The 12,874-nt window shown below is 41.1% G+C and overlaps 1 protein-coding gene across 5 annotated transcripts in view; it reads left to right on the top strand.

Annotated features, from left to right (window-relative positions):
• The window catches only part of abcc3 (ATP-binding cassette, sub-family C (CFTR/MRP), member 3), a 60,142-nt gene that overhangs the window by 16,680 nt on the left and 30,588 nt on the right, over nucleotides 1-12,874 (top strand). For 4 of the 5 annotated variants that reach the window (XM_072667339.1, XM_072667340.1, XM_072667341.1 and 1 more), the window contains exons 2-9: nucleotides 1,947-2,123; nucleotides 2,224-2,346; nucleotides 3,105-3,239; nucleotides 4,741-4,866; nucleotides 5,878-5,939; nucleotides 7,183-7,314; nucleotides 8,781-9,011; nucleotides 11,320-11,497. In XM_072667339.1, coding sequence (XP_072523440.1) covers nucleotides 1,947-2,123; nucleotides 2,224-2,346; nucleotides 3,105-3,239; nucleotides 4,741-4,866; nucleotides 5,878-5,939; nucleotides 7,183-7,314; nucleotides 8,781-9,011; nucleotides 11,320-11,497 — 1,164 coding nt within the window. Of the gene's footprint in view, nucleotides 1-1,946; nucleotides 2,124-2,223; nucleotides 2,347-3,104; nucleotides 3,240-4,740; nucleotides 4,867-5,877; nucleotides 5,940-6,246; nucleotides 6,295-7,182; nucleotides 7,315-8,780; nucleotides 9,012-11,319; nucleotides 11,498-12,874 lie in introns of those variants that run through there. The other variant, XM_072667342.1, reaches the window with a different exon arrangement.

Raw genomic sequence — 12,874 nt, 5'->3', positions numbered from 1 at the left:
AATGCTCTTGGTGCGGATCGGCTTTTGACCATTGCCATCAAGTATGGAGGGGCTGGTCCGTTCTTAGCTTTGTAGGCCAGCGTCAGGGTATTGAATCTGATGCGGGAAGCAGCTACAGGAAGACAGTGAAGAGAACGCAGCAGTGGAGTGACATGGCTGAATTTAGGAACGTTAAAGATGACCTGTGCCGCTGCATAAGTTGCAGGGGCTGATGGTGCGCAGAAGGAGACCAGCCAGAAGAGAGCTGCAGTAGTCAAGTCTCGAAGTGACGAGAGACTGAACAAGCACCTGGGCGGCCTCTCTAGAGAGGAAGGGTTGAATTCTCCAGATGTTGGCACTATAACACAATAACACACTATAACAACTACAGATGATATATCGTCCAGCACTAGTTACTACATGTGCCTACCCTGAACTTCTCTACCCAGTTTCACAGATTTGGTCTGTCATTATGACCGAGAGTCATATCTCTGTGGTATTTTATAGCACCACTACATTTTCATAACGGTACAGAAATATGGACTGTGTTACATATCAACGCACATAGTTACGTATTCAGAATTATAGTTGTTTGTCTGATATGGCCACAGCTTACGCAAAAAGTACATACTATATGTAATAGGCTTGCAATAAACCCCCAGTCTGAAAAGGAAAAGAAAAAAAGAGAAGTTCTCCAGGGAATCTCTATTGCTAAGCTCTGCTGTATGCAGTTGATAGCCAAGAGAATATCTCTTCTCTCAGATGTTTCTCTCTCACCAAGACACCAGTCAGCTGCCAGCTCAGAGCTTACGTCAGTGATGCTAGTTAGACTCTGTGTCTTGTTTTAACAACCTAGCCATTACTTGCAGGCTAGCAGTGTGGAGAAGAGAGAATAATGCTCATTGGATCTGGGCATTGGTAGGATATTCATGTTTGTGAAACTCAATAAAAGTGCCCCAGTAGAATACAATACATCCCAAAATAGCAGCAGGTTTACAACATTGCTGATAAGAAAGATAAACTTAGCCAGGGTTGGATTTAATTCTCTACTCTCTACCCAGCTTTACAGATTAGCTCAGTCTCTTTTTATGACTGAGAGAGACTGACGATATTCCCATGATATTTTGAACAAACGTCCAATGAAGAAATGTGTGGTTGCATAGTCTACTGATATGACACTATTTGGACAAAAGTACTGGGACACCTTCTCGTTGAATATTTCTTCCTAAATCAAAGCTATGAAAAAGTTTGAAAGGGTTTTAATGCTCCAGTTGGAATACTTTAGTTGGAATAACTGGCCTCTACATTCCAGGGAGGGCCTTTCTATTAGTTTTTGGAGTGTAGTGGCATGGTGTCAATACATTCATGTTTATCTGCTTCAGCGAGTGCTGTTATATTGGCAGTACTTCTCTACAGGCTGAAAGGCTTCTCTACAGGCTGTGTGCATTTGCACATCCGTGTCAGCAATGGGTTTGCAATGCCACTAAATGTCACTAAAACATGACTAGGCCTGTTCCAAGGGTCGGCGTTTTTACATCTAGAAAAGTGGAATCCACTGTCAAAGGTCAAATGCAGGTAGCTGAGGCCATCTTCTTAGAGTAATGTAAGATGAGGAATATGTGCTATCAATGCATCTTAATATGCAACTTGAAAAAAGGCCAGAAAAAAGGTTTGTAAGTGGTTTGTAAGGTTTGTATGTACCCTGTACCCAGTAGTGTTCAGTGCAGCAGTCTTGTGGATCCAGGCCAGACTGTTGTAGTGTCCAGCCAGGATTAGAGCCAGCAACCCTGCTGCTTCAGGTCAGCAACCTCAGTTGCACCCTGCTTGACCTGGAGTCGGCTGGTTTTAGGTCTCTTCAGGTCAAGTCCCGGATAATGGCTCTTAAACATGCCAGTCAGCGTGTGCTGCAGGTATCACCTCTGTAGGCTAATGCTAAGGCAGTAATGAGTCGTCTCTTCTGTCCACAGGAGGCCAATCTGACCCTCTACACAGAACTCCCTGACCTGCCTGAGTGCTTTCAGCTGTCTGTGCTGTCATGGATCCCCTGCATCTACCTGTGGCTCGTCTCCCCCCTTTACCTCTTTTACCTCAAGAGGAACAACAAAGGCTACATCATGATGTCTATATTAAACCGGGTCAAAACGGTAAGAGCTTTCAGAGATGCTGCCCAAATGCAGAGACTTTGTGGCTTTCACAGTAACACAGTAGCTGTATGGTTAATTTTCTCCATTTCTGTCTGCACAGGTTATTGGCTTCGTTTTATGGATTGTGTGCTGGACAGACCTTTTCGCCTCTTTTCATGAGATGAAAGAGAAGGACATACCTCCAATATACTTTATCACTCCATTGATAGTTGGCATGACCATGGTAAATATCAGTGCATCAGTGTTGGGGGAGCATTTCAAATAGCAAGAAGTTGAGGAAATCCAAACTGATAAATCTCATTTTTCCCCATTTGTAACAAAAAGGAAGTGGAACTGTGCAAGCCTAGTTTGTGACTCTGACCACTTACAATACCTTAGTGCTGAATATTGGTAATATATTCTAAAGACTGTGTAGAGTGTACATTTTCTCATATTTCTGTTTAACACATAACATTCCTTGTATAAACCTGCATCCATTTCGTTATTTACTGGTGGGGTAGCTGATCTGATAAAAGTATGAGCTTGATATGTAAAGAAATTCTCACGATACACCATTTTAATGCAATATTTTGTTACGCAGATGGAAAAGCACCAGAAACTGCAGAAACTTTCTTTAAAAACTGCTTTTTAAATTCTCTCCCATACTTAGTACGATGATTTGTATTCTGAAAATACTGCACTTCATCCAATTAAACTGTTTGTAATGAAATGTGCAGTCGGTCAGTGTTCCTTAAGCACTGACAATCTCCACAAGATGCTCAAAAAAAGTACACTGTGTATCACAATAACAAATTGTATCACAATACGAGACAGTATTGTTGTATTACCCACTCCTATTTACCCAGCTCTAGTGTTTAACAAAATGTTAAGGTAAAGCCCAGATGATGTACATTCTGCTCTTCATACCGAGCCCAGCATGTACACATAACTTTGAAAAATTGGAAGGTGTGGGTTTTTTATTTTTTTATTTTTTCCCATCAGCTGTTGGCTACCTTCATTATCCAGTTTGAGAGGCTGAGAGGAGTGCAGTCCTCCGGGGTGCTTTTCATTTTTTGGACGCTGTCTGTGCTGTGTGCCATTGTGCCTTTTCGCTCCAAGATCATGCATGCCAGCAAGGTTTGTATCAATTTCATGTTCAGTATGAATGCACTCTCAAAAATAAAGGTGCGTCAAATGGTTCTATAAATGATGGCATATTGGAACCACTTTTAGTTCCATAAAGAACCATTTGACGCACCTTTATTTTTAAAGGGTGTAGATTAAAGGGATGCACTGATATAGAAGTTCATAAATAGTGTTGGTTTAATTCTTGTCAGAAATTCGATAATGATGGTAATAATGATAACATTTTCCCATTTATGAGTGAATAATATATCGATTACCACTGTGTTTCCTCTCTTTTGGCGTATTACAAATGACAGTGGCTGAAACTGAGCAGTGGCTGTTAAACCAAGGCAGAGGAAGGGTGAATTTTCTGTGCTTGTCTGGCCAGACATGTTTGTCTAACTACATTTCAAAGTGGCAAATAAGATGCTACCGAGCGGACCAATCACAGTTGTTGCACCTGCGTCGCTGTGGTGCATACTTACATTACTGGGGAGGCTATGGTGTAGGATACGATGTAGGGTACGACGTAGGTTATGCGGCTACTTGTAGGCTACGCATAGGCTATGTTGCAGATTCAACGCAGATGCATAGGTTGGACTTATGAATTTTATGGCAAATGAGTTAGGGTTTTTCCATGTATTTACAGAAGTAAGATTGGTGACAGTCTGAAGTCCAAAGTTCAGTGTTTTTTTTAGCATTATTAGCCAAGCATCTCACATTGGTAGCTAAAAATAAGGTGTACTCAGACACCAAAAATGGCTTGTCTAATTAACTGCATTCAGGGCAAGAGGTAAATCATGTTAACCTGATTTTTCCGTCAGACAATTCCTTTAATGTGTTAGTAACGTAAGCCTTCACAGAGACTGCAGTGGGCAGTTCTGAGCTTTCGCTATCCTGGGGTGTGTTTACTGACCCTTTTCCACACCCTTTTTTCTGTCTCCTTTATATCATGTCTTTTTTTCAGTCTTTCTTTTTATCTGTTAACCTTTCCTGGCTTTCGCCTTTAACAGCTTGCTTTCATCTCCTATCTTCCTTTCTCCCCCACTTCTCTGTCTTATTTTTTTGGTGTTCTTTCCCTTTTTCATGTCTGGCTGTCATCCTTCTATCCCTCTCCCTCCCACGCTCCAAGTCGGGCGCTCAGGTCTGTGTAGAGTTCAGACAAGGACAGAGCTGCTGCTGCTGTTGCTGCTGCTGCTGAGAGAAATAGAGAGAGAGAGGGAGGGAGGGAGGGAGAAAGGAAAAGGGCGAACGAGAAAGAATAGTAGTGCTGTTGTTTTTAAGTTCTGCTACTAACCTGCTTATCTAACCAAGGACCCTCCGGGCTGGGGGCTGCATGTCGGATGTTTATGCATAACGTTTCCACCAAATCTTGAATGTGAATAAAAACAACAAGGCGTCTGTGATTTGTATAAAGCAGATGAAAGGAGGATGGTCAGGCATTTGGGGGCGAAAAAGTAGGTTAGAGGGATGCTTGTATTTTTGAACTAGGATTGTGCTCCTATATTTGCAGGGCGAGATCGAAGACAAGCTGCGTTTCACCACCTTCTACGTGTATTTTGGTCTCACGTTAGTGGAGCTCATCCTGTCTTGCTTCAATGAGAAACCCCCTCTGTTCTCCAGTATGGTCACAGATCCTGTAAGTGTGTGTGTATGTGTGTGTGCTTGAGTGGTAGGTGGGGAATAAGGGGTAAATATGGTTAGAAGGGTCTAACAAATGATGATGTATAATGATGGATGTACAAAAATATTAAAGCCTATGAGTAATTTATGTACAGTGGCATGCACAAGGTTAGGAAAATGTGAGGTCAAAATTACTGTTACTATGAGTAATTTAACTGAATCCATTCTTCCATCTACCAGTAAAGTGTTTCCTTTGCCACTGGCTGCAAAACCAGCCCAAAGCATGATTGATTCACCCCCTGTGTTCTTTTCATTGCCTCTTTTTTCTACACATAAACGTTTTTTGGCTCTCTGTGACCAGAAAGTCAGGAGTTGTTTCCAAAATGGATGAGGCTTTATTAGATGTTCCTTCAGAAACATCTGATGCTGTATTTTGTATGTAGAGTCTTTTCTGAAGGTCATATTTGTGAAGGTGTTGTTCACTTTTGCAGTCTTTTTTGCAATCCTATACGCAGTTCTCTCCAAAACAATTTGTGAACTTCCAGACTTATGGTTTGCTATCTCCTCATGGTCGTTTCCTGCTCTGTGGGCATCAATTATTGGAATTTTCAAAGTCCTAGGCAGCTGCTTAGGGGAGCTCATGGATGCTGGTTGTTCAGCAAGGGCCTTTAAAATGTCTATTAGCCTTAACAAGCTAATTAAGGTCTGAGACCTTAGTAAAAATGATCTGAGAGCTCAGATCTTCTGTGCATGCTGCTCCTTTCCTTTTTTCACTGTAAAATTGCACAAGAGACAGTAATACTACACTAATCTTAAAATATTGAAGAGAGTGTTTTATCCTTAACTTTATGCTTTTGGGAAATGAATTCATATTCTACTCACCTAGCTATTCACAGTGACAAATATGTGGACGAGGAGAGCCCCAACTTTTGCATATCACTGTACATACTGCAGTTCATGTACAGGAAATGTTGTAGGCCTGCATATATGTTGTGTTTATGCATGACTATTTCTATTTATTTCCTAGAATCCCTGTCCAGAATCAGCAGCTGGCTTCCTCTCGAGAATGACCTTTTGGTGGTTTACTAGGTACACATTGTGTTGTGTTTTGGAATACTTCTTCAGGGCACAAGTTTCACACCAATGTTCTTTAGCAATGCTGTTGCTGACATTATTATAGGAGTGTTAGGTGTAAAAGGTCATTGAATATCAGGTATTGTGAAATGTTCCTTTTTTGTTATTGATCCAAAGATGTGTTCACCGCACGGATTCACCTTTTTTCTTCGTTCTAGGATAACATAGTACAGCCTAGTATTCATTCAGTGATTTGCTCTCTAAATCTAGTTTCACGTTTATGTTTATCTATATATCTCTTGTCTGGCCATGGTGAAGTGCGTATGTTCACAGCATTCCCGGGAACTGCTGATGCGGTATCTAGAAAGTGGTATGTTTTCATTTGAATACATTAGCACATGTTGTTACAGAAGCCGGGCAAGACTAACCACCTAACCCAGTCACTATTTCATTAGAAGAACATAACCTAGAGTTATATAGTTGTTATGAAACATAACCTGTAGGTTGTCATACCTTTACATCAGCATCAGCAGTCCACTAAATGTGTTTGTCTAACTAGCTCCCAAGTGAGATCAAATTACCACATTTCCCATGCAATGCATCAGAGAGGCCATCATGTAAATTGATGGTGCTAATAATACATGTTCATTTGGCTGTTTCCAAGGAGGCTGTGTGAGCCAGAGGCTTCTACAGAGTAAGGCTTTTTAGAAAAACAGCACAAAAAAAAGATCAATGATTGACTATATATTTGTAACCAGGATCATAATCATTAATTAATTTTTTACTCAGTAGTTGTGTAAAATGCAATTTAGTGTCCTTTTTTTCTCCAGAAAGGACAAATCACAACATTAGTGGGTCATATTGTACAAATAAAGTTCTCACCCCAGTCCACAAAGCCTCAAATTCCATCCTCCTCCCAACTTTGTAGTAAAATTGAAGAATGTGTTCCTGCTCAGTGAATTTACCTGTGGATCCCAAATGCCAAGATGATGGTTTCCCGAAAGCAACTCAGCACAACACGGATCCTTAAGTGGTCGAGCGAGCATTACACTGAACACTCTCTCTTCCAGTTAAGATGATCTTGACACTAAGATGCTTTTGGGAAACTGAGCACAGGTTAAAATCCCTATTCAGGATAGTCCAGCAACCAAAATGTCCAGCCAGCAGTTAACATGCTCTGACATTTCACTCCAGACATACGTCACAGTACTGTGGCCGAGTGTGTGAGATTGTTTCTTGTTTTTGTTTTGTTTCCCAGCATGGCTATAAAAGGCTACAAATCCCCATTAGAGACCAAAGACCTGTGGTCCCTAAACAAGCAGGACAGCTCCGAGATGGTGGTGCCCAAGCTCCTCAGGGAATGGGAAGTGGAGAAGTCTAAAACACAGAGGTGCGGATCAGCGTTGGAAACATGCAACAGTTGTTGTGTTTGTGTGTCAGTTTCTGTGGGGAAATGAAACAGTCACAGTCAGGCTAAAAATCATTTTCCTGCATATCTGCAGATAAATTATACATAGATAAACCTCAGGACCATTTCCGGTACATGTTTGCAGTAATCAGTCTACCAGATATTTACTAAAGAGTAATAAGGAAAGATGAGGGTTGATGGCATGTTTTTTGACAGCCAGGCCTGACTGCTATTAATTAAACATATGTTCTTCTAATTCTATTAAAATATGGTGTTGGAAGTCTGCCACCATAAAATCATATTTATTTTCAAGTTGAATACATATTTCAACACAGCACTTGTGTGAATGATGAGGTTCTGAAAGTAGACTGAATGGCAGTTGGTGCATTATTGCTTCACTGTAACTGTATCACATGAATTCCTGTGAGAATTCACAATTAGGAAAACAACACAGAAAGCAGAAGCAGTAGAGAAGGTTCTCTCCAGTCAGATCAGAGGATCTTTCACCTTTTTGTGCAGTTTTAGTTCCATACAGAAAACGGCAGTAAAAGTCTTGTTGCCTGCTTTGCTCCTTGGCATTTGTGTTGCTTTTGATTTTCGTCTGTGGTGTTAGAGAAAGTCCCTCCTGCGAGGTTCAGAATGGCCATGGTCCAGTGTGCAAATTCTCTCTTATGTTTAAAAGCTCATTTGGTACACTTGATACTTGGGATTGTCTCGTCAACTTGAGCTGTAGATTTTTTTCTCCTTCCCATTGCAGACCACAATTTCCATTCTTGGCTAAACATTGTAAACCTTTTTTTTTGCAAACACTGCAAGAAATCCAGTACTCCTCCAACTGAACTTTGAACTACTGAAATATTATCCTACTCATTAAAACTCGGTGAAGCCAGTGGGTGCTAGGCCGGTCCTAGGTTATATGCTAATCCAGCCGACTGGCTACATTCTCTTCTCCATTCGCTATCTGACTGCACACCATGCCAAGAGGACAGCGCTAGGCTGTGATATGCTATGTGGCTAATGTGATTTGTTGCGGTGCCGTAATACAATCCTGTTATAGGCAGAACTTGTGAAACCTAACCAAAGTCACATACTTACTATTTTTACATTGAAGAACAACTTAGAATGCCTGTATATTTGAACCTTTATGGGAAATGAAAATGTTAAAAAAGGAAAGAGAAACTGTGCTTATTTTTGTGATTAGCCTGTTTAGTGCAAGTGTCTGGTCATTATTACACTAAACAGCCTTTACTCAACACTCACTTTACTGTTCTAACACGGTTTACATACAACACCGAGTCTCAATATCAAACAAACCCAATAATCGAAGATATGTTTAGCCTGCCCGTTGAAGCAGTGACTTGAGGTTTCTACAGATTCCTGACAACATGAAAGAACAGTTCCGCCTTGTTAAACATGCACTAACCAGAATCTTGTCCTTTTCCCCACAGCATTGAGCAGGACGTGAACGGACAGGCAGTGTACTCTAAAGCTGGGCCCGAGACCAACCATGTGGAAGTCAGTCCTGAGGAGGTGGAGGTGCTGCTGTCCAGCCAAAAGGACTCTCATCAGCCATCGTTTCTGCGCGCTCTGCTCAAGGCATTCGGCCCCTACTTCCTCATTGGCTCAGGCTTCAAGCTGCTGCAGGATCTCATCACCTTCATCAACCCGCAGCTGCTCAGGTGAAGGCTAGTGGCTGCTTACAGAAAACATCTCAAAGGGCTGTCATACTATTTTTGCCTTGTTAAAATGTATTTATTAGATTTGTTTGGTTTTCACTATGTGTTACAAATAAGGCAACATTGACTCACATACAATATAAACACACTAGGCTTGTGCTATGCTAATATTACTCAAATAAATACACATACAGTAACAAAACAATCCGAAAATGAGGAAAATATAAGGGCAGCATGGATATCCGGCCTCAAGAGACAAAGAGACATCATGTCTGCTAGCTAAAAGTCATTAGGAATTTACAATGGGCGAAGAAAGTGGCATATGATGACACACAGCCGTGGCGAATAGTTGCTGGAAAGATGTCGTGAGGTGATAAATGGTGTTTGATCAGCCTTATCTTGGGGTTTGGTGCATTTATGAGCCACTGTCAGCGACTTTTCCGTTGCTTGCAATGCTGCTATCTGCTACTTAAAAAGACATTAGGAGGCTTAATCAAGTGGCACAGAAAGGACACTGGGTAGGGAACAGATGTCACTGCACTGTTAGCTTCTATATAATCCTTTATGCGAGTACGTTTAAAGGGTTTGCTCTTACGGGCAACATAAGAGCCTTTATGTTGACTACAGCTAACTTTGCTCCTTACAACCTTGGCTTACAAAAACATCTGTAGAGCCTATTAAAAAAACCACACACACACAATATTTACCAGGTACCTTTATCTTGTTTGTGACTGATGTGGAGTCACATATGCTGATTAGGTGGCCAGCATGTGAACAATGCAAGCTTGTAATGCTGCTTTGCGTTAAGACCCTCTGGCGGCATTCGTGAGTTGTGTTTATTGTTTTGCTGCCGTCATAAACCTGCAGTGTTTTTTTTTAGTTATTTGCAAAACAAATGTAATATACAAATTTGTTACCACTGCAGTGTGTACGTGATGATTTACTTTGTGTTGGAAATCGGTGGGTCCAAAACTATCCGTATGTATCAGGCTATGGTTTTGTTAAAATAGCTGAATGAAACTTATGTGACTGCAGCCTGTACTTTTGTATGTATGTCTGGGTTGATTAATGTGGGCTTATTAACCTTTTTTGTTATTTTATTTTTATTTTATTTATTTTTATTTTATTAATTTTGCTCTGTTTTGGCTGGTGGAAACACCCCACCCGAACTTGGGTGCATGCCAAACCAGAGTGCCATGGACCGCCCAACATTGGTGGGTCTCAGTTCACTTTCAAGCTAGAGGATTCAACATCAGAATAGGCTCGTCTCAGTGTTACTCAGCATACTGTGTGCAAGATCTGCCTTTTAACATTGGACCCTTTGCAGGCACTCAAATCATTCTTGAACCACAAACTGTTGCTAATTACGCCATATGAGCACACAGCACATGGAACACATTATGGCAGGCTGTGTGACCTCAGTTCTTCACGGCACAGATTCCACAAAATTCCCACAGGAGCACTTTTATGCTGCAAATCTCCGGTTCTACCACATTCCAGAGGTGTTCCATTGGATTCAGATCCGGCAACTGGGGAGGCCACTGAAAAACATTGAACCCAAATTGTGCCAAGAAAACATCCCTCACCCCATTACAGCACTTCCACCTGCTGGAACTGTTCACACGAAGCAGGTTGGGTCTATTGATTCATGCCGTTGGTGCCAATTTCTGACCCTAACATCTGCGTGCCTAAGCAGAATTTGGGATTCATCAGACCAGGCTATGTTTTTCTGTCAGTCTGTGCCCACCACAGCCTGACTGACAAAGGTAAAAACCTGATGAGGTCTACTGCTGTTGCAGCCCACCCGCCTCAAGGTTGGGCATGTTGTGCATTCTGAGATGAGTTGTTATCCGAGTTACCAAAGCATTCCTGTCTGCTCAAACCAGTCTGGCCCTTCTCTGTTCAGCAAGGCGTTTCTGTCTGCAGAACTGCTGTGCACTGTTTTTTTTCTGTATTGCACAATTCTGCGTATACTCTAGAGAACACATGTTCCTGTGTTAAAAATCACAGGACATCCGCAGTCCTACAAATACTCACCACAAACTTTGACAATTGTTCAAAACCATTGCATCTGAATTTAATGATGAATAGACCAATAGAAATGCTATTTATTGACTTCCATTTAAGAAAAAAGTTGTTGAAAAGATTCCATTTTTATATTAAAGGTTTTTGTGAGACAGAGCTGATGTATAACGAACACTACAGTCCAGTTAATCCATTGCATGTCTAGTTTATTTTGTGTATTTTTGTATTTTCTATATTTTTGGTTTGCGATTCTAATTGTTTGTTCTTTTTGTTCCCTTTGAATCAGAATGCTGATTGAGTTCACCAAACAGACAGGGGCCCCGTCCTGGTGGGGCTTTTCTCTGGCCTTCATGATGTTCGGCTGCGCCCTGCTACAGACACTGATCCTGCACCAGCACTTTCAGTATTGCTTCGTCACCGGCATGAGGCTGCGCACCGCTATCATAGGAGCCATCTACAGAAAGGTACAGACACGCAGCTAGATGCATGCACTAGATAGACAGTCCTGTTTACAGATATGGCTGAGACATTCGACTGCAGTTCCAGAGTAAACCTCACTAGTTCTGTGAATCGGATACTGTTTTTATACCAGTAAGATTATGCATAGCAATCTATGACCAGTCAACACAGCCATATCAGTTGCCTTCCAGCCCAGGTTCTGACTCTGTGTGTAAGGATAGTGATGTCTTTGTGGTGATTTGGTAGATATGGGCTCCTTTAGTGAAGGCACGCATTGTGCAGAGCCACAGAGTCAGAATGCAATCATAAGCTTCAGATTGTCTGCAGAAAAAAATCTTGAGTGACTCTGCATTCGTAGTAGTAGCCTTTGCTCTTTGTGTCATGGCTTTGATGAATGAGTAAGTAAAGAAAAGGGAGCTGTCCTGGGCGTGAGGGGAGGAGAGTGAGTGTTTTTTTTTTGGGTGCCCTACTCGAGTGAACTTTTACCCAGTGGTGTGTAATTGTTTTAGTGAGGCCCAGGCCACTCCTGTCTGATTCATGTATGTTTACAAAGGAGTGGGAAGGTGGATTATAGTGGAAGTGATGCAGCTTTACAGAGCAGTCGCTTAAAGAAGTAAAACTAGTCGTGCAGGAGTACGTTCAAAGACGAGTGTACTGAAGCATGCTCATGTGTGGAAGGGACTTCTGGATCATGAATCTGTGGCTACTCATCTGAGTTGTGTGTGCCTGCTCATGACTTTCCTTGAATACATTCCATGAAACAAGTAAAGACTTTCATTTAACCATAATTTAACCACCGATTTTAGTAGGCCAGTAAGTTTCATAATAATGATTTTCCTCTATTTCCTCTATTTCCTTTTTTAAACTAAGTCGAACAGCTTATAGCATGATCTGAGCTGAGCTGAAATATTAACTGTGCATGAAAACAACAGTAAGAGTAATGTTTTACTATATCAGTTAGTTTTGTGCTAATGAATACCCCTAATAGGTTCATTTATTGTGCAGGATTTTATTTTTCAAATGTGATATTATATATATGCTTGTTATTTATATGAAATATAAGTTATATTATTTCAAGCTACAGATGCCTAAAAAAGTTAACCCTTTGGATTTCTGCATTGGTTACTGACTAAATGTAGCCTGATGCCTTTTATCTTAGAGCCTGTTTACATTTAGAATTAAGCAAGTATTATGCATTTTGAATATGAATAGTAACTGGATATACTTTGACTAGTGCTGGGCGATATAACCACAAAACGATTATCACAATTAATTGAACATTTTGCTTTGAGTTGCTCAGTCGGCTTGGTAGCATGTTTGTACAGCACATGACCACAATCTAAATCTAAATAATTGACATGACCAAGATTGAAAGTCAGTTA

This window comes from Salminus brasiliensis, chromosome 22 (genome assembly GCF_030463535.1).
Source record: "Salminus brasiliensis chromosome 22, fSalBra1.hap2, whole genome shotgun sequence".
NCBI classification, from domain to species: Eukaryota; Metazoa; Chordata; class Actinopteri; order Characiformes; family Bryconidae; genus Salminus; species Salminus brasiliensis.
The sequence above is the reverse complement of the archived record's forward strand: the minus strand, read 5'-3'. Positions and strand labels throughout refer to the sequence as shown.